Genomic DNA, 22,038 nt, shown 5'->3' with positions numbered 1-22,038 from the left:
AAAAAAAAAAGGTAAATGTAAGTTTTAAGAAGATTACATCACACATAAGACTGGGATATAATATTAAAACTTGTGCAAGGAGAAGAAGGTGTCCAGTTTGTGCGTTTTCTACTTTGAGGGAGGATGATAAATATTCATAATCGCCGTGTTTCACCACTTCCTGCTCTGCTATATAACCGTCTCTCCTGCCTCCTGTTTTGTTGCCTGTTAATTGCCAGGTGATTTAATGCTTCCATAATCGGACTGTGTTTACACAGAGCAAGAGCCGAGAGGAAGTGAAAGTTCAAGATGGAGAGCCCCCATCACGAGAGTACCCTCAAGCAGAAGCAACTGATTTCCTTCCAAAGGAAAGCTGTCTTAAAAAGCTCCCAGGCACAGCAAAACACACTCACAGACACTTATGTTCAAGAGTTTATTCAGGTTACGAGGTAACATTTGGCTGAGATCTGCACACATTAATTCAGGAATTAAAACACAGACCGATTCTCAGGACTGTTTTATATCCAACGCACGTCCTCGGGTAGAAACAAGCTGACAGACATTTGACTTAGCATAAAATCTCCTGCGTATGCTGCTGTAAATTTGTGCGCTTTTGGAGGCCATATAAGGGCAAGATCTATTATTACTCGAGACTAGCCAAGGTTCAATAAAAAATACTGATGTCAAATTTACACAGCTCCTGAGCAGCTGTACTGATGTTAGCCATTATTGTTTTGCTTTCCTTGTAAATGTAAGAGCTTCAGTGAAAAAGAGAAAAAGATTTTTATCATTAAATAGGAGATCAGATCCTGCTTAAAGCTAAACATGTTCTTCCAAAAAACATAGCATAAAGCCTGCACAGTGTTTAAGAGCTAATTTATCCTCCAGATGAAATACCATTTTATAATTTTTTTTGCATATTATTTTTTGTAAAATAACTCAACCTTTGTCAAGTTAGATGTTGATCATCACCACTGATTATCAATATGATTCAGGTCTGGACTTTTAGTGAGTCATTCTAATACATAAATCTGCTTTAATCCAAATGATCTCATTTTAACTCTGGCTGCATTTTTAGTGTTATCTTATTGGAAGGTCAACATCACTCCAGTTTTCAAAAAAAGTTAAATTTTTGTCTCATCTGACAAAAAAAAAAAAAAAAAAAAAATCCACAATGGTACATTTCCATTTATATATTTTCCATTTTCAGAAAATAAGTTGAACAAAATGCTGGAATGTTTAAAGTCTTTAAACACTTTTTGGTTTTCGTGACTATGTTTGTTCAGTAATGTTTTCTAACAAACATCTGAGGCTTTCACAAACCCAAATTTAATTAAGGTGCATCACAGCAAAGAGGGTCAAATACAAACGAAGGCCACAATTTGTAAAGTTTAAAAACCATGTATAATCTTTTGCTGGTCTAATAATTGAAAAAGCTGAAGAGTGTGGATATTTTTGGAAATAATTGTACATAACCAAGCATGTTTACCTTGATTCACGTCTTGTTCTCTGTTCTGCAGCTGCTGTAGTGTGGAGGAGTGATGTGCAGAAACCACGACCATGTTGTCTTTCAGAGACGGCACCGTTCCAAGAGTTCCTGCCTCCGAAGACAGCTGTTCGAGTCGCGGACCTACGGCAGTGACCTGAGCGAGGCGGGACTGGGAACACAAAAGGAGATGTTAAAACTGAGGATAAAAACTTAATTTAGGAAAGCAGATTAAGTGGGACTAATGTGGTAAACCTCACCTTACATTCTCCACTCAGGTTTCTCAGCTCAACCTCGTTGTTGCTTTTTACGAGTGAAGTTGTAGCCAGCCACTGATCTTGTTTCTCCAACATCTGGTTGAGGTCAGCAAGCTCCGAGGAAACTTGTCTGATCCGGGTCCGAGTGAGAACCCGGTCTCGGGCGGCCTGGAGCTCCCTGGAACAGACGTCCCACTCGGTCTGAATCAGGTCTACGTTTTCCCTCACCGAGTCCACACCTGCTCCCTCTGCAGAAAGAAACAAATCAGCAATGTGTCACATAAGAACTCCAATAATTAACCGTGCCATGTCGAGAGGTTTTTATAATTTCATTTGAAAGTATCGCAGTTAGGTTGTGAATGTTAAAAACAGTCCATAGGAAACTGAAAAGAACAAGAATAAAATCGTTTCTTGGAAGAAACTCCGTCACAGGATTCCTGCTGTTTCGCTGCTGCCAGAACAAAGCGGTCATATAAAGTCTAGAGTTTCATTGAATAGTTATATGAAATCAGCATGCCTGTAGGCTGAAATATTTCATCCTTTATCCACAAAATGCACAAATATACTCACACTGTTGACATTTACCACTAAATAAAACAAGAACATCACAGAAAACATCACACATCGACATAAAAGTCATTTAAAAAATGACAAGACGTGCACAATTAAAGGGGAAAAGGAAATTTCTTTGATTAAGTTTATCTTTTTTTAGCAATTTGTCATCATACAGGTGCAAACTTTAATATATTTTAATGGGATTTTATTTCATAAGGGGCATATGTAATCGCTCTATTCATCTATTAATTGAAAATTGTTTTAATGGCAGAAAATGTAAAAAGATAAAAAGGGGATGAATGTTTTTGCAAGTCAATGCAGAAGCTGAGCTCTTGGCACACATTTAAATGGATTAAATGGCTTGTTAGAGGACTTATTGTCTGTCAGGAAAAAATATTTTTCTTACCCCTCTCTAGTTGCTCCATCAGGTTGCGTCCTTCTTTTGTTAGTTCCCTAACTGTGCTTTCCTTTGCCTTCAGTTGCAATTCCAGCTCCTAAAGTCATAGTTAAACATAATTGATATATTGTCAATAAGGTGCCAATTTAAAATAAAATGACCATAGTTCATTCATTCAAGTAAAAAAAAAACTCTTACATTTAGTTTTTCCTGCAGGTCTGGGGCATCAGCTGTGGTTTCAGGGGGCATGGAGCACAGCGACCGAGCGGACATCTTCCACGTCTGAATCCAGCTTGTTAAGTCAGAGAGCTTATTTTCAAACCTGCATAAAATAAAATGCGTTCATGTTTGCAGGTCTGTTTGTAATTTAGTTTCCATCAATGGAGAGGCAGGCTGTGTTTCAAGTTCTTACATTCGTCTGATTTCTGCATCTGTCTCCACCAGTCGTTTCTTAGCAGGAGCAGGTTGGGCCAGCTCCTGATCAACAGCAGGAGAAGCTGCTGCCTCCGTCACTTTTTCCTCCATCTGAGGGATTCCAGATTCTGTTACGGCCTCCATTACCTTCAAGTGTCAAACAGAAAGAAGCACAGAAAACCATCTCTGCATGTCAGTTACTAAAAAAGCAAAAACAAACACCAAAGGAAAGCATGTAAAGTTTAATAGTACGCCCACTCTTGTTTTCATTACTGAAACTTCTTTTATTGATAAACATCCAGATTTGAGTAGTAGCTTTTTATGTCCATGTTAGCATCATGACGACATATTTCCAAGTGCACACCTGGAAGGAGCAGTCCTCCAGTTTCTGAACAAGGTTGTCCCATCTGTGAGTCAGCTCCTCTGTGTCGGCCTCAATCTTGGCTCCTGCTTCGGCACTCTGAAGCAGCTGCATCACATCCTGACCTGCATCCGACAGCTTGTCCAGAGTCCGCCTCTTCTTCTCCATGTCCTCCTTTAAAATCTGAAACGATAAGAGTAAAGCTTAACTTTTACTGCAGGATTTCTTGAGAATGTAAAAAGTTCAATCTTTTATTTACAGATGTGGATAAATTAGGACAGTGCATTAGTCCTAATATGGATTTTATATCAGTTTGGACAATATAAAGAAAACAAAATCTTAAACTTGTGTAAAATGTAAAAATAAAGGAGTTTCTGATAAAGAAAATAAATTAGGACAACCCAAATGTGTTGTCACTTAGAATAGCTGAAATTACACACAGGTGCATCACATCAGGACGATGTGATGGAAACATCATTACTTGGCATTTTAAAGCCATTTACAGCTTTCAGATATAGTTAGGTAGGCTATTTAGGTAAAAATGGACACCATGGTGAGATTAAATAAAATCTGAGGCCTTCTAAAAGAAAGTATGAGATGAGTAAGAGATTTAAAGAGGTCTCAAAACAATTTAAAAAACTGTCAGTAAGTGGGGGACATTCAAGGGAGAAAGAAATTCACCCTGACAGCAGGAGGAGAAAAACAACTTGAATCTCGGCTTCCAGATGCATCTCACTAAAGTGATCCATCCAAAGGAGGAAAGCCTACCTACTGTTTATTTTTCTTGTAGTTTAATTGCAATTAAAACACTTTCTTTACTTCTTTAAAAACAAGATGGACATCAATATGTAATTTATTTATTTATTTTTTTAAACAGGCAACTGAAAATTTGGGTTGCCCTAATGTTTCACATGATGATCGAGATTTTGGAAATGCAGTACACTGAATTACATTTGAGAGCAAAGCGCCAGATGCATAAAACAGAATTTTCTCTACGTACTGTTAGTTGTCGCACATTCGCGTTCATTTCACTGGGATCTCTGAAGTTGGAGGTTTGGACGTGGCTTAAAGCCTCTTCTTTTTCTGCCAACCATTCTCTAATCAAACTCTGTGAAAAAGAAAATTATTTAATTTTCATTTACAAATCTAGCATTAGAAAGTAATTGTTAAACTGTTTTGTTTTGATTGTTTAAATACAACCAAGATGTAAATATTCAGTTTGCCAAAATATTTTAAAAGAGCAAATTCATCAACTTAAATTTGTCATTATTGTCTTAAAGTCAAGCTGATTTTTAAAATACAAGCAGAAACTTGTATTTCTGCTTGTATGTGGATCAGTTTTTTTCTTCTCCAGTAAGTTGTTATAATGAACCATTTAAATAAAAGGAAAGATGACTGAGCGGTATGAAGCAAAAATATTGCATACCTGATCTGATAAAAGCTGTTGCCAAACTAAGAAAACCTCTTGCAGCTTATGCCACCTTTCTTCTGTCCAGCGGCAGACAGCTGCCCAGCGCTCACCCAAAGACTAGAAACAAAGAACAAAAATAAATATATTCTGCTTAAATAAAAGTCCAAATCAACTTCAAGCTATTTCTAACATCTGCAGAAATTAATTTAAATAATTTCTGCAAATTATCTTTAAGTACATAACATAAGTACATAATATTATTCAGCTGATTATCTCACAGACTTAAAGCATGGTATCTCACTTGTAATTGCTCCTCCAGGGCAGCAGTGGCACTCTCACCGCTGTTCTCATCCACCACGACCACCATGTGCGTCAGAGAGTTGACCTTTACCTGCTCCGCCTCCAAGTCATTCTGAAGTTCCTGATCAAGAAATTCAAAGTTGAGTTAGTGCAGTGATTAGCTGTAAATGCAGATGATAGAAAAGTCATTCAGCTTCATAGCTAAAAGTCCAGTTGACTAGTCAAAGTTTAGGATCTGATGTTTGCCAAGTGATTGGAGGAGAGGTGTATTTAGAGATAAAGCATCACAAAGGTGCTCAGTAAGACTAGAACAACAAGCGGAAGGGAGATATTTTATTAAACATAAGTATAATATTTATTTACTTTATGTTTTTCTATGTTTTCCTTGTAAACATCCATGTCCTTGGCTGCTGGTTCCGTCTCCATCTTTTTGATTCGCTCCTCTGTCAGTGTCAGCCAATCAGAGAGCTGCTGTAGCTGCTGCTGCTGCAGCTCCATCAGAACCTCGTGGAGCCTGGAAACGAGAACGGAAAAAGTTCAGGACAGAAGGACGAAGCATGATTTTCTGTACATTAAGTTTCAACTTCTACTGAGTATTAGTCCAAACTGTACTAAGACCAAAATGTAAACAAGCATGTGTTTTTATCTTTACATTAACTGAAGGAAAAACTTCCAGTCAAAATGCAATACGACTGTACAAAGGAACGTAAAGAAGAAAAACAAAAAAACATCGCAATATTATTACATCGCAAATTGTTGTGATTAACATACATTTTCCTCTACTCCTCTTTTCCTTCATCACAGTGCCTACATCAGTCTTTTCAAGTTTCAGAATCTTAATTAATATCTACATTGGCACATGGCAAGAGTCCATGCAAGAAGCCAAATGTATGATTTGCAAGCACGAGTTTCAATGTAATACACCGAAAATATTGCAGTCGACCACACATCGCATCCCAGTAGTAATCTGCAATAGATCCATCATGTTTTGTAGCTTTAGTACGTGGATGTCCCCACCTGGCCTGGCGGTCCATGCTGGCCACTCGGAGACTCTCCCAGCGAGAGTTGAGGAGAGTCATCTGCTCTCGAATTTCCTCTTCTTCCTCATCTGTTAGGTTGCCCTGAACAATCAGTTGGTTTCCCGCTTGCAGCACATTGCCCACGCTGCTCTGATGAGCGGTCAGCTCCATCATAAACCCCTGCAGACAAAGATGGGGACAGAAGTTTGTATACTCTCATAATGGGCATGAATTATTTGTCATTTGGAGGTTCTAATTATTTACTTGAACAGTTCGTTTCCCATGAGGGAAAAACTTTACAATGACTTGCATGACTGAAACAATTGAATTTACTTTGAAATTTCTATCAAAATTAGACATGCAACCTCAGATGCACTCTCAAACCCCAATATTTTTGCTAAATGTCCCCTTTCTAACTTTCACCCAAATCACATGCTGTTAGTCTTTACCAACCTTCTGGCGTAATTATGCCAAAAATATTTGATCACTCGTTTAGCAAAAAATAGTAAAGTGCCTTTAAACATTTTGGCTTCCTTACACAAGACCTTTTTACACCATAGTCCATAAAATTTCAGTACAGCTGAGGCGACAGGAACCTGACCTATTAATTTAAAAATAATCTTCAACCATTTGACTCACTCTGTCATCTTCAAATGAAACCAAATGAACACCACCCGACAACAAACCATTATCGCTGTCCAAGCAAGGTTTCCATCTCCATGAACAAAGAGGACACTGAACTTAAACTACTTGAAAGCTTGGAGAAAGCAGGCTCAACTAATGACTTTACTTCACATCCATTTCTGTAAGATTTCTTTTTGAGTGATACATTTACGCTTCATTGCTGAGAACTTTAATTATTGTTTAGTCTCTGCTAGTGGATAGTGTGTAAAAACAAGAGCGAAACAAGCAGAATTGATTTTAAGCCATTTGATAAGCCTGGCTGCTAAAGAGGCTTTAGATCTCATTGCTCTGTGTCTCCCCAACCAGCTTTCTGCTTTGACCTGGATTCCAGGCATTCAGCTCCACAAACAGTCGCATTTCAGCCGAGGGAATCCATTCAAAGCCCCTTCACACACATGCTCAGACACAAACTTTGCAAATACGCCCCCATGTCAAGCAAGCAAGCAAGCAAGTCAGCCAGCCAGTCAGCGCTGGGCCGGGAGCCTATGGAGAGTTGAGCTCCATGGCACTCAGTAAAATTCCTGGCATTCCCAACAAGTACGGAGCATGTACTGCTGGTTAGGAAGGCATCAGTTTGGCAGATAACGTTGGAAGTCGCAGTGAAGAGTGACGGATATCAACAAAACAGCCAGTGGGTGCGTCAAGCATGATGTGCACTGCATCTTATATACACAAATCTATATCAAACTTCTGTAACTCAGCAGAGCACCCTATTCTAAAGTGTAACCTCGAAGAGCATGCTTTGCTTTTCTACAGTTTGAGGATATGTTTGCTTCTGCCTGACAAAGAGACAAGAAGGTAAATTACAGTGTTTGAGTCCATGCAAGTTGTCTTACCTCATGTGTGTGGAACTGGTCTTTAACTTCTTCCACATCGTCCGACACCTCATCCTGAATATGCAGCGCATCCTCGGCTGACAGCAGCCAAGTCAAAACCTCCTCCAGAGTCGTCTGGTAGCTGTCGAGGTCCACTTCCAGCAGGCTGCCGTCCATCTCCCCCTCTGTCTCCATCAGGGTGCTGGGGGTCTCGGGTCGCGGGCTGCTGCCTGCCTCCTCCATCTGCACACTCTGAAACATAGACTTCCAGTTAGGTCCTCATCCAGTTTGTAACATTATAACCTTACAAAAGTTTTCACAACCCTAAAACTTGTTCACGTTGTGAGAGTGCAACCACAGGAAACGTATTATGTGCTATTTTGTGAAGAATCTACAAAAGTTTCAGCCTCTAGGTGTGTTAAGCTGTAAACACAAAGTCAAGTTTATCTGTACAGCACATTTTGGCAACAAGGCAGTTCAAAGTGCTTTACGTGATTAAAAAAAAAAAACATAAAATAGTAGCCGCTTATGAAACAAGCAACAAACTTAATATTGTGTCAAATGCCATCATCAAGAATAAACCTCATCAAATATCAATGGTCCAGTTATTATGAATCAAAGGAAACTTTAAACTGGTGAGTTTTTAGTCTTAATTTAAGTCTAAATCGAGGCAAGAACCTTTGAATCACCGTACTTGATTTAAAGTAATTCAGTGTTTCAGCCATTTTTGCGGGTTTTTTTGTATGTTTGCTCCAGATTAGTGATGCATAAACCTGAATGTTGCTTCTCCGTGTTTGGTTCTGGTTCTGAGGATGAACAGCAAACCAGAACCAGCAGACTTGAGTAGTCTGGAAGGTTGACATAACAATAACATCCATTTTGGTGCTAAACCATTCTAAACTAACAACAGTATTTCAAAGTCTGTCTCTGAGCTTCCCGGGGTACAAATACTTTCGGAAAGAACCAAATTAGACCAATACATCTCACATATAATGTCTATAAAAACACAGTGCACACCCTGCATTCATTATTTCTAACTTTAGTTGCATCTGTGCACATCAACTGAAGAGATTTAAAATAGAAACAGACATGTAGGAGGGGGTGGTGTAGCCTTGGAGAGCACAAAGTGACCTCTCTGTTGGGTCAAAAAACTGCATGCTTATTACGGGATGCTGTGAGGTCTCCCTAGGACACTGCAAAGGGTTGGTCTAGATTTCTGGACTGAACATGAGCTTCAAAACAATAAAGTATCCAGCAGGAACCAAGATGAGGGTAAATGTACAGTCAAAGACATGAATGAAAAGGCCGTCTGGCACGAAACACAAGGAGAGAATCTGAAAGAAGGGTTTAAAAATGTGCTGTGTGACACATACACACAAAATTAAGACAAGCTTTAGTTCAAATTGCACTTCTCCTAAACTGTACAATAAACAATGATCTAATTATAAACTTAAGAGTAGTTATGTATTTTCCTAGCCATTCAGAGAAAGCATTACTGGTTTACTTTTTTTTTTCCTGAAGGGAAGGTCAAAGGAACTCAGCTAATCTGTCTGTAGCTGAACAGGATAAACCCTCAGCACCAGCAGCAGCAGCAGCAGCAGTCAGCATGCCAAGTCAAACAGGACAGAAATCCTTATGAGTGTGTAGAGACTAATACAGCGAAAAGTTAAATGGGCCTTTGTTTTGGTGGCTGGAGTTACACAGTGGCGAGGCCTGAGCAGTAAGCTCAGGAAAAGGTCAGGAGCTGAAAATATTCAGTGGCCTTTTGGAAATTTTGGGATAAAAAAAAAAACAGCAGCATACTGTGCCGACGCTGCTGTACGAAACAGAAATACAACCCAGGGAGGGACCGAGAAAGGAATCTTAACCATTGCTTTATTTAAAGATGTGCACGGCTGTAAAAGAGCGCTTTATTATCACCAGATGATTTCCTTAACTCTGTCGCTGCCCTCATAAATTCTACAGTTACGATTATGGATCATATAATGCAATACTACACATCCTTATCATGCTTTCATTCAACAATATCAAAATACAAAGTGCTTAAAGGATAAACGACAACAAATCGATCTCCAAAAGTCATTGCTGGCGCCTCGAAACATGTCTGCAAATAAAACAAATGGGTCTTTCTTGTTCCTCCAGTCAGTTCTGCTGCCAGCTGCATCACTTCATATGGGTGGAAGAATGTCCCAGGAAAGTAAATCTCATTTTGAACAAATCAGAGTATTATTCAAGACGACTTTTCCAGAATCCAGTCCAGGGTGTGTTAAGTATTTGCCCACAGGTAATAAAAACCTAAGAGGTGGTTTGGGGATTTTCTGACCAGAAGCTGCGCTGTGGATAAAGTCAAAACAGCTGGCTCAAAAGGGTAAAAAAAAAGTTAACCAATGCAGTTCCTGTTGTCCAGAGATATTTTGGGAGATTTTTAGGAGGTCAAAGCAATGTTGTGCACAGATTACAAGTTTAAGAATCAGCAGGGGAGTCCATTCAGTGACAAACTAAAGCTCAGCCAGCAGCAAGCTGATTTCTACTCTCTGCCTCTACTCTCCCCAATCCATCCCCCTCTTTCCTTCCATCCCATTTACAGCTCGATGTTTCCAGTGTACAGCATGGTCTGCTGGGTAATGTCAGAGGAGTGAGTCATGGTTCTGCTCCCAATTTGCCCATGCCCGCTGTGCTTTTCACAAGCATAGCTGGAGAGAACGGAGGCAGCTGCGTTTTTTTTTTTTTTTTTTTTTTTCTTAAAGGTGGGGGTGACTCATTCTGTCCAGAGGCACACAAAATACAATAATCCTAATAGCCTTCAAACTGGATGTAAACTAAGCATTGGAGTTGAAGTAGAAAATGTGAATTTGGTTCCACCACACACCAGAGTTTTGGTTTGCTTTGGGAGAATCATTCAGACAATGATATGTGAAAATGATTCTGTACAACCACAACAGGTTTGACACTCAAAAACAACCAGCTTGAGGTGAAAAGGGGTACGGACTTATAAGGCTGTACCCTTTATTTAATTCTTGGATTGAACCATGACTAGATTTTGCTGTTATTTAGCAGCTTAGACTTTGTTTTGACAATAATATGTACGCAGAGAGAAACTGAAATACTTTGGGGCTGAACAGGAGGAAAAATGAGTCTGACCTGATGAAGGTGGCAGCATTTCTCACTGATCTACAGGAGGGGAGGTTGAAGCTCCTTGGAAACTAAACTAGATCATTTATGCAAGAAAAAATGTGAAATCATTCAAATGTAATAATATGTATATTGTAATAACTTCTTACTACCGTCTTGTTATTGTACACAAACATGTAATGTTTATTGCAAAAACAATAACTTTACCATGTGATGAAGCACTTTTTTTTCTTTTGTTTTTGCAAGAGTGGCAGCTCTATGCCTCTATACAGAATGATTAACAAAAAAAGAGGTTTTCTTTACATTTCAATGGTATTCAAAGTTTGGTTCAATCATTTTGGGGTGTCCTTCCAAAAAAGACTTAATTTTGTTCTGCACCACTTTCTGGGGACCTCTGTTCTAGACCATTTAAAAGAAAATCATTTTTGAACTAAATCTGCTTCTATTTGCAAAGCTGTGCTTCAGCTACGGGTCTTTTTCCATCCATCACAAGATTCATCCAAAAAAGAACACCTTGAGTTTTTGTGGAAAGCAGATGTACCCGTGGTCTCCGTGTGAGAAGTTCAAAGGGTCTCCATCAAGGTACTCTGGTTCTATTTTTGCTCTCTGCCTTATTTTCCTCAAAGTCGACCAAGCATGGCCGTCAGTGTGTCATATTTTCGGAGTGTAACAGACCCCATCACCGCTTTTCTTTGAGTGAGAAACACCATGCAGACTGATTAATAAGCTTATAAGTGACATTTGTAATATGTTGGTGTGACTTTCACAAAAAAATTTTATGTTACTAATAGCAAGCAAACAAAAAACATACTTGTTTGAACTGCAATGCAGATCTTTATAACAAGTTAAAGAATGAATTGGGTTATCTGATCTAGTAAAGCCTGCAGTCAGCTCACAGCTTGTCAACTGTAGTTTTAATAAGTGTTAACTTGGCAAACGTGGTGGTGGCAATCCTTTACTTTCCTTGCCATTAATATTTTATGTTTTTCCCAACCAGAAATAGTCTGAAACATACAAAACTTGCTATTATTAAATAAAATGAGGGAAAAATATAAGTGCCAACTCTCAGCCAGCTGGCTGTGACTCTATGGCTCATGTAGCAAAATACAACATCACAATAAAAGGATTTCACTGTAAACTACAGAAAACATTATGACAAAAAAGCAAACAACTTTTTGTAATCTCAGTGAACCTTGATGCATTTTCTTGCAAATAAATGCATAGACTGAATATTAAAGTCATGCGAGTGTCTGGAATTTGCCTCTGAGGTGTGACTGATGCTGACAACATAGGGAGACAAAATACAGCTGGTTTCCTAACAGGAGTTTGATGCATTAGAGCCCAGAATTAACCACATGGAAAAGCTCTTACCCTCCTGTATAATAAAACATTTATATTATACCTGCGTGCCGAGTCCTGGATTTGAGTCTTCAGCCTCCACTTTGTATTTGCGAGGCAGCGTCTCCACCTCTCTGATAGCCTCCATGCTCACATCTTTGGGAAGCACGGCAAACAGCGAGGTAACGTACATGATGATGGACTTTTTATCTGGTAACTGCACCGCCACATCTGAGGCAGAGAAATGAGCAAGCCAGAGAAAGAGAAACAGATGAGGAGGCAGAAAGATCAAGATGTCAGTTGAATATTGGAAGCAGGAGGTTGGAAAGAGGAGATAAAGAGGTGAAAATTGCATGAGGAAGAACCAAAGCGTGGGCAGGCAGGAATAGTAGTTAAAGGCAACAAAAGGAGGAGATTATATAGAAAGGGACAAAAGCAGGTAGAAACACGTTAAAAAAGGTGTTGATATGGGTCAGGTGTAGACAATCATGATATAAAGTAGATTATACCTGAAATGAGACTATTCAGACTGAAACAACTTCGAGGCATTAAAGTGAGATTTTTAGGAGCTGGCAGGAGTTTAAAGCCGTGTTCCTCATCACAGTATACGCATCAGGGACTACAAAAATAGTTCAGTCTGGGTCTTTTACAGAGCCTTGAAAAAGTATCCATACACTTTGTGTAGCCACAAGATTTAACATTTTGTTGGAATATAAGCACACAAACTCTGAAAACTGTTTTTCATCCTTTAATGGGTTTCCTTCAATGCATTTATATTAATCAATCTTCCCATCAACTTTGTCCAGCTTCTGTAGCACTGCTGAAACATCATGTGCTACAAAGAATGGTTTGCATTGTTAGCTTTTCTCAACATGTAGCATTCTGCATCTATAGTATCTGTCCAGACCATCTTCTTCCACATGTTGGCTGGCCTCCCTGCATGACTTATGGCAAACTCTGGACTTCTTAATGCTTTATTTTAGTAAGTGATTTTTTTTTTTTTTTTTGCCAATCTTGTGACTTTCCAGACCTCAACATTACAACCTTAGATGAAGAAATTACAAAAATCCCACAGACTCACTTCATGAATTTGCAATAAACATTTCCATTAATTGTTTTGCCTCCAATTTATAATTATACACCAATTTGTTTTGATGTATATCATAAAATCCCAATAAAAGACACGTGGTTGGAATGGGACAAAATCTGAGAAACATTAAAAGGTATGAATACTTTTGCCAGGAAAAAAAAGTATTCATACCGCCACAACAAATAGAAACGGTACCTTCGGGATCCAGGAGCTTCTCTATAGCTAGCTGGTTTTTGGCGAAGGTGAAAGCGTGGTCGAGTCTCTCCACAGGGCTCATTTTGACCACCTGATCCCAGCTGAATGCTTCTGGCCTGAAGACAGACAGAAAACCAGTAATACCGTCAGAGAATGGGGGGGAAGAAACAGTATAAACAGTGACACTGAAAATGGGAACAGTCATTAATAATTTCACATTTTATCAACAGTTTATGCTGTGTACAAAAAAGGCTGGTTTCTGGGCAGTGTAGGGAGTGGAGGCTCGGGGGGGATGAGTGGCTGATGCGGGTGAGGAATGTGTGTTCAGTGATCCAACTAAAGCCTAGGCCCAGGTCTAAACCAACACTGGTTGTTCTCACAGCGCCCAGGCCAGTGTGTGTCACCATTACTAAGGACAGGGATTACATAAGGGGGAAAACATCCCTGACCCCCTTTAACCCCTTTTTCCTTCACATGCAACAGCACACAGAGAGTAAGCAAACAGTGACACAGCAAGCCTAAAGGGAAAAAGTCAAGCAGCATACACACACACACACACGCACACACACACACACACCCTATAGATGCTGACCTGTCACCCTGACCTTCTGCAACTTTTGCAGTACCTTACACCAAAACTTTACATTTCTGGCATTTTTAACAAAGCCTAAAAATATCTGTCGAAAATATTGTCGATACAACAGGAGTGTTTAGGGTCTGCACCTGAAATGGTGGAGGATTGCGTTCAGGGCCAGTCCGTCAGACCAGCTCGTGGTGAAATTCAGCACGTTGACTTCCGAGTACGAGCGCGTGCATTGTCGTACCCAACTTAGCAAGATCTTCTCACTGTTGGTCTGCTGCAGGTTGGACATGACGTCCTTCATGATGTCCTTCACCTACAAATGGAAACAAAGATATTATGAACTCAACAAAAACAAAAGAACTCTAAACATTTTCACATACAATCGATGCCCTACATTACATACGCCATTTGAAAAGAGATTCAATCACACTAAACTTGTTCTGTTCTAGGTCAAAACAGTATATCTTTAGCAAAGTGACTATCATCAATATTATAAAAAGAAATTAACAAGAATAAGTTGCTCAGTAGCAAAACTGTCTTCTGTGGTATTAAAACAAACAATAGCAATAGAAACCGCCTCAGAGAAAAAGCAGCTGCTTATATTTTCAGCAAGTCAAACTGACAAAGCTCTGAATGATTAGCATGTTTACATGGATGAACGCCTGTGTGCACTTTGATACAGAGTTTCCATCATCGTTTTTCTGGTCCCTCTGGAGCATCAGTGGTTATTAAAGCAAACACTAATAAGACCATGTGTGCTTGCAGTTTGAGTGTGGAAAGTTCTCACCTGCCAGTGAAGAATAATGCTCCAGATGAGGCCTAACGTCAGTTTGTGGTTTCCATCGACAATATCGGTCCCTCCGATGTTTACCAAATCAACCTACAGAGAAAAAGAAGAGATAATGAGTGTCTTTTACACAGCAACACTGAAAGTAACATCAAATTATGCATCATGTTTTTTGAGTTAGCAACGCAACTACATCTACATAAATAATGTTTTCTCCAATTTTCTCCAGTTCATTATATTACAACCGCACAACTTCCAAAGTGGGCCTCATCATATGGGGTGAGGCATAGAGTATTAAGTTTACATGTAAATATGTCTGAGTTTAGAGTCACCAAGTGGAACAGAACTTCAAATGTGTCTGGCTGAATTATGAAGTCATTTCTTTACATGTAGAGCTGACTTCTGACCCAAATCCTGAATTAATTAGACCAAACTGGATTTTGTCTTCACAGAGAGAATTTTCTGTTCACAGTACTGAACACATTTATTTGCACCCAGTTCTTCCACTGGAAGAATGTAGCATTTTTTTTTCATATATTAACCCCCAAAAGTTCAAAACTCTACATCAGATGTGTGTTTTTTCTTGTTTGTTTTGTTGTTCTTGATGTCATATGTTAAGGTTTAAAGTTTAATAATAGTATCTAGTTAAAAAAAACAAAACATAAATAAATACAAAAATCCTAATCAACAGTTAGGTGTAAATTTAAGAAATGCTTTAATTGCATTTGTTTTAAAATGAATGTTAGAGGTATGAACAACTGTCCCTTTTATAGGTTTCACCAGGATTGCAAATAAAGTCTGGCATAGTTAATGATTTAAAACATAAAAAACAACAGGAATCCACTTTAGATGTTGGATATTGTTGCACAACAGCATTTCCTCAGGGAAACTTGTGACCAGCTAACAGTTTCTTTGGCATTTGCAGGAGAAAAGCCAGCAGGATGCTAAACCTCCAGACTCAACTGCTTCCTATGAGATTGCCCTTCTACTTGGCTCCTACTGCTTGGGTCAAGATATTATGCAGAGAACTATATATGAAAACAAGGAGAGACATTAAAGGAATGATTGATGGGGTGCAGAGGCTTTACTGGCTAAGAAAACGTGACCCAGCAAAGAAGTTCAAAACAATTTAAACCATTGTAAGAGAAGGAGTTATAGGATCAAAATTTTTAAAAATACATGTAAAAATATATCTGGATTGATTAAAGATCCAATATTTTCTAAAAAAATAAAACAAACAAAGATCACAATTTTCTCTTTCTAAATATAATTTCCTTCTAAGAAACTTTGCCAAATTTTTTTTTGCATTTTTTTCACATGATTAAAAAAAACATATGTTTCAGTTTTTTGATGATAAACAGTGTCAAGAACAGAAAAACCAAGAACTCACATTGTTTTGATGCAGAACTTGCAGCACTTTGTTGACATTGTTGAGGGAGTGCACCCTGGTGGAACCTCGCTCTTTGGTCTGAGAAAGAGGAAATGCAGCCGAAATGAGCCAAAAGCTTATTCACAGCTCGCCACCCATAATGAAGGAACAGGAACCAAACGAATGGGGACAACAAACATTTCCTACTCTTGTTTATTTTTGAAGCTCATTAAACTTTTTATGCTGGTTTCAGGAGAGGGAAAAATTCACCAACACTCATCCACCTTAAATAAACAAGTCCTTTCAGGAACAGGATAAATAACAGGAAGTGAAATGCTACATGGAGGAAAACCATGTCATCACTCAGCGTAGCGTGTTACACCGCACATTCATCACACCCATTAACCTATCAGCATTGTCCACGGGCCAACTTATGGAAAGAATGGCTGGATGAACGGCAGCCAACTGCAAATCCCTTTTAAGTCTTTGCATTCCTCTACCACTCATTAGCACCCAATTATAGCATTAGGATTCCAGTATCAGAGAGACGGAGTGGATATCGGTGTGCCATCACATATGGCAAAGAGACAGCTGGCACTAAACATGACTGCAGGTGCAAGAAACATGATACTCTGCTGAAGGAATCAAAGATGGATGGAGGAGGGATGGGATAAAAATAACCATATTTTTTTAGTTTCACAAGGATAATAAGTGCACTATCTGTTCTTTAAATCACCAATATCTATTTTATATACATTTTAATAAGACAATGTGACAATATATTAAAACATAATCAAGAAATAAATATTTAAGTTGCATAACATTAACGCCCAAACACTGCTTTCTCTGGGCAAGGAGACACCATTTCTGGAAAAATCGTGAATGTTGTGAACAAAATTGATATAATTCTTAAATTAACAATGTTGCCACAAAAACACTGCATAAAGCATAACAGTATATAAAGGACCCACTGTTCTTCATATGTTTCCTGCAGACCTGAATCAAATGAATGCACTACTTCCTCATTGAGTACTGCAGAAGCCTGGAAATCGCTCATATAAATCAAGTGTGTGGAGGTAGGCTAACACCTATACAATGGATGGGATGAAAACTACTGACCTAAAACAACAAAGATTCTTTTAATACAAAAAAAAAAAATCAAATCTTGGTGTTTGACAAACAGAAAAATTAACCCAAAAACTACAAACTGAACCAAATCAGCAGATGTTAGGAAATATTTCACTGTTTAACATATTTGAAAATGTAAATATAGGTGGACAAACCGACCAGGACTGTTTCTGTGAGACCCTCCAACAGGTCCAGTAGCTTTTTTCCATCTCTCAGGTCTGAAAACAAATCTTTGATGGGGGTCTTTCCTGTCTGAGAAAACAAAGAAAAAGGAACAAGTTCATTAGTTTTGGGCTGAATATGAATTAAAAGGAAAGCAAAAAAGAGGCTAGCAAAAACTATGATCTATACGTGATCTCAGGGCAGAAAAAATATCTTCCAGCAGGAAATTACTCCTAGTTTGTCAAGACTCGTATGTATCCTGTTTCATAACAGACAAGGGTTTAAACCTACAGCAAATACTGATAATTAGATCTTACATGAGATGTAATCATTTCTATACTTATTTATTTGCATAATTTAGCAAAAATACCCAAGTGTCAAGCAAAACTAACTGAAACACTATGATTGAGTCAAATGGCTTGTTTATTGGAACAAATAGAGCAATTTGACCCAGCACTTCAAGTGTCAGTGGTGAGAATCTAGCAAGTCAGAGTGGATCCATACTACTTATAACTCGGCTAAAAATCAAAGCTAGACAGCAAATATATATATATATATATATATATATATATATATAAAGAAAGAAAGAAAGAAAATGGTTGCTAGGCACACTAGTGAGCTGAGACATCCACTAGGCAAAAATCGTGTATTTATTCCTCATCACCTGTAACAAAGTTGTTGTAAACATTTAACTATTTAGTCTACTCGTCTGTGAACAGCAGAGCTCCACTGCAGAGATTACAGAGGACAAATGTTCAGATTTAAAAACTAAAATAGCCAGAGCATATCACAGCACTGAGGCACATAGAGTTTTTCTCTGTTTGGAGAAAACAGGTGCGTTATCTATTGTGTCTTAAGAGCAGCAACAAAAATCTTTATTGCATCCAGTGCTTCACGTACCTTAGAGAACTGTGCATTTATCCATTTGGTGAATGTTTTCTTCTGTACAGCGTCATGCTCATCTGTAGGGAAAGTTATAGGACAGTTAGTTTCCTCAGTCTTGTGAGAGGCAGGTTTTTTTGTTTTTTTTAACTCTACACATTTATTTTTAGGGCCAACTTCACTTCAGGTCAACCTGACCCTCTTCCACCAACACACTGATGAGTGATAATTGTAACAGGAGGCAATTATGGCTTAAAAGCATTCAGATCAATGTGGCACAAACGTCAGAAAATTACAGGAACCAAATGAAGCTAGAAAAGGAACATTTTGACTATGTCGCCTAAAATGTCAAAGCTCAGACGTAAGCCTGACACATCAAATCTACTTGTTCGTGTGCACACACCCCTGTCCATTTACACTGTTCCAACAGTCAGACTGTACACATATTTTACATTCTCTTCCCACTCGACTCCCTCCTTCACTGCTCCGCCTTTATTCCGAGACGTGGCTCTCCAATAAGGCCTCATTGTTGTTCGGGCTCCGGGTCAGCTGCTTTGATGTCACCGAGCGATGGCTGGCTCGTGTACTGGATCAGAGCAGCTTGGATGCACCACAGAAAAGTCGATGAAGTGACAAAGATGCCAAGTTTATTTTCTTTCTCATGTAGTACGCCTAGAGTGTGAAAAATAAAATCGGCACTGTCATTTAAAGCGCCCTTGTCATTACTCGAACACCCCAGGTAGAGATGTATACAATACATAAAAATAATCATCTTTAAATATTTTACAGTGGTTCTTGATAGTCTTAAGTTCAAACACTCGTTGTGCAACAGTTTACTAGGATGGAATAAGTCACTCCGGCCAAATAACATGAGACGGTGCCCCCTCTCTGTGGCAGCCATCTTGCACTGCAGGCAAAGAGAAAGTCCTTCTCAAGTGCAGCTCTTTTATAAGATGTGACCAAAGGGGGGAAAAAATTTATTAATTTTGCCGTTTAGTCAAGTATGTATGCCTGACAATAACAAATTTTGCTGAACAGTAGTTTGTTCCAGAAATTATTAAAATGAACCATATTGTTGTTTTGAGACCATTTTCAAGCAATATATTGATAATGGCATAATAATGCAAGCTTGCCCTCTCAAAGGCCAATAAACTTTAACTTTGTAAAGAATACCCCACTCAGGAACTGGAAGATATTTTAAATATCCAACATAAAACACAACAACCAGAAATAATACATAAAAAAAACATAAATAAAATAGATTGTAAAAAAAAAATAGCCCTTCAAAATATTAAACTAATCTAATTCTGGCAGATACCACAAGTTGCTGCAAACATTGGAGAGGAATACAACTTTTCCCTGGATGTTTGGAAATATTCAAGAAGGTTTTTTTTTTGTTTTGTTTTCAGATTTTACGAGTTAACATGACATTTATGGTAAAATTAATGACTTTAGAGGAAAAAAAAAAACTTTTTTCCTGCAGCTCTTAGTGAATTGCTTTAACTCTTTAATAAAGCTCTTTTTGTACATGCCTAGCTCCAACCTTGGGTAATGTTGCACAACTGTTGGCCAAAGAAGTTTTACAAAGTATCAGCTGCAGGAGTAGCAATCAGTGCGACGCTGGCGAACAATTCTTTCTCAACATGGCGTCCCCACATGATGGGAGGTTATGTTTTCTGAGGCTTTCTAGAGAAATTTACCAGGATGCCAAAATTTAGGAAAACACTTTGCCTAGAGGTTTGTAGATCAGGATGAACTAGAAAAAAGGTTTAAAGGTCAAACTCATCAGGGCTCACAGTGACCACCTCCTTTGTTTGGAGTGTTTAAAGTGTGTGTTTGCGGTCGCCGGCTGGGTGAAACGGATATAAAAACAAGAATGTAACGGATGGAGAGGCCAGAGAAGGATGGGAGACGAGGTGAGGAAACGGAAAGAGATTTATTTTGTCAGGTTTCGGATGGCTTCCGACTTTTCCAATGGAGACAGTTTACCTCTATGATACTGAGGGAGTTGTAGCACCTTAAACTGACATCCATATGTCAGAGACAATAAGCAGAACAACCAGATAGGTGAAAAGAAAAAAAACAGGAGGTACTAAATGTCTAAGCAGGTTAACACTATGCAGGTTGTCTAGTTTTGTAATCCGTCTTTTAAAGTAGTTACAAGGGATAAACAATAAAACCTGCAAAACAAAAAAGTATTTATGTTACAGCTAGATTATAACTTTGGTTATATCGTTTGGGTTGCTGTGACTGATGCAAGCAAAACTATGGCAAAAAAAAAGGATAGAAAACAAGAATAAAAGGAGAACTTATCAGCATAGGTTTAAAATGCACTAAAAATTGGATGGTGAACAGAATAAGACACTTTTCAGCTTGATAAGCTGAAGAAGAAATCTAATCAGGTAAGATAATTTTGAAAAATGTTTACTTATACAGTAATTTATAGCCAAAACTTTCACTCCACATTCACTTGTATATTTACAATACTTTTTCCAACACAGCAAACATGATGCCCATGGGAATTTAAAGACAAATGAAATTCACAAGAAAAATTTATTCAGCTTACAAATCTATGATTTACCATCAGGTGTTGTCCATGCAATACACTCCAAGTTATCCTGACCGATGACCAGAAGTCAGCTACAACAACAACAACAAAAAGAAGAAAACCTTTTTCCAGTCTGTGGATGTTCCATAGCTAGATACTACCAAAAGACACCACCAACAACATTTTCTGTTAAAAAGTACGAAGTGAGGGAGGAAGACTCAAAGTTAGCCATTTGTATGTGTCTAAAAATGTAGCCAGAAGAAGCACATAAATGCAGAAAGGTCTCAAGAAAGAAGCATTTTAAGACATGTTATCAGTTCATTCAGGCTCAGAGAGAGAAACGCATTAAGCTGAAAACAAGGTGGTTCAGTGGAGTACACCAAGTACAAGTGTGTTTTATCCTTTTAATCTTTCAAAAGGATAATTTCCAGTTATATGAAACATGTGGAAATGCTGGCAGGATCTTTAAAAACGAACAAACTCAAAACAAACTCAGATCGCTCCATTAGCAATGCTAACCAGACTAATTTTGCTAAGATGTAAAACACAATTTAAAATGTGAACTCCATAAACATAATTTATCTTTGCTTTTAAGTAATAGTACAACTGTTTTACAGTAAAAACTTATTTTGAAAGCTGTTCTTATAACAAATCAGCAGGTTAAACGTGACAAAAACTAGAAATGGGTCACAACAACCTCATTAATTTATCTCTTCTTGAAATAGTGAGAGAAAAAATGACAAAAAAAAAAAAACTACACACACGAAGTAGAAGAAGTGTGACAGGTTTTCTTCAGGTATGTTGCCAAGACAATATCAGTTCTCCTTTTCTGGAGGCTCCATATAGGGCCTCCCATCCTTAAAGTTTTATCAGCACCCCAATCAAGACTCTGAGGTCCCTGCAGACTCAGATCTCCTTGGCTCTGTACCTTCCTATCTTGGAAAGACAATAAACATGATTCATGAACAGCGCTCCCTCTATCTGTCTACTTCACCTTCTCACCAGGGCACAGGAATGTCCAACTGCAGATCAAAGTAGTGGCAAGGTTGTGTGTGTGTGTGTGTGTGTGTGTGTGTGTGCGTGTGTGTTTGGATGAACAAGAAAGAAAATAGTCATGCAATTCATCCCCTTCACAAACTGGAGTCT

General features: G+C 38.4%; 1 protein-coding gene across 1 annotated transcript in view; it reads right to left on the bottom strand.

Annotated features, from left to right (window-relative positions):
• The window catches only part of utrn (utrophin), a 168,055-nt gene that overhangs the window by 140,654 nt on the left and 5,363 nt on the right, over positions 1–22,038 (bottom strand). Inside the window, exons 2-20 of the mRNA XM_016662912.1 lie at positions 18,363–18,424; positions 17,460–17,552; positions 16,194–16,271; positions 14,804–14,896; positions 14,157–14,329; positions 13,434–13,549; positions 12,213–12,379; positions 7,700–7,930; positions 6,178–6,359; positions 5,524–5,674; positions 5,162–5,281; positions 4,876–4,977; positions 4,450–4,557; positions 3,453–3,632; positions 3,087–3,235; positions 2,873–2,996; positions 2,684–2,771; positions 1,726–1,970; positions 1,469–1,637 (exon numbers count right to left, since the gene is read on the bottom strand). Coding sequence (XP_016518398.1) covers positions 1,469–1,637; positions 1,726–1,970; positions 2,684–2,771; positions 2,873–2,996; positions 3,087–3,235; positions 3,453–3,632; positions 4,450–4,557; positions 4,876–4,977; positions 5,162–5,281; positions 5,524–5,674; positions 6,178–6,359; positions 7,700–7,930; positions 12,213–12,379; positions 13,434–13,549; positions 14,157–14,329; positions 14,804–14,896; positions 16,194–16,271; positions 17,460–17,552; positions 18,363–18,424 — 2,631 coding nt within the window. The remainder of the gene's footprint in view (positions 1–1,468; positions 1,638–1,725; positions 1,971–2,683; positions 2,772–2,872; positions 2,997–3,086; positions 3,236–3,452; positions 3,633–4,449; positions 4,558–4,875; positions 4,978–5,161; positions 5,282–5,523; positions 5,675–6,177; positions 6,360–7,699; positions 7,931–12,212; positions 12,380–13,433; positions 13,550–14,156; positions 14,330–14,803; positions 14,897–16,193; positions 16,272–17,459; positions 17,553–18,362; positions 18,425–22,038) is intronic.

Source organism: Poecilia formosa, unplaced genomic scaffold (genome assembly GCF_000485575.1).
Source record: "Poecilia formosa unplaced genomic scaffold, Poecilia_formosa-5.1.2 Scaffold1, whole genome shotgun sequence".
NCBI lineage: Eukaryota > Metazoa > Chordata > Actinopteri > Cyprinodontiformes > Poeciliidae > Poecilia > Poecilia formosa.
Note: the sequence above shows the minus strand (reverse complement) of the source record. Positions and strands in the feature narration are given on the sequence as shown.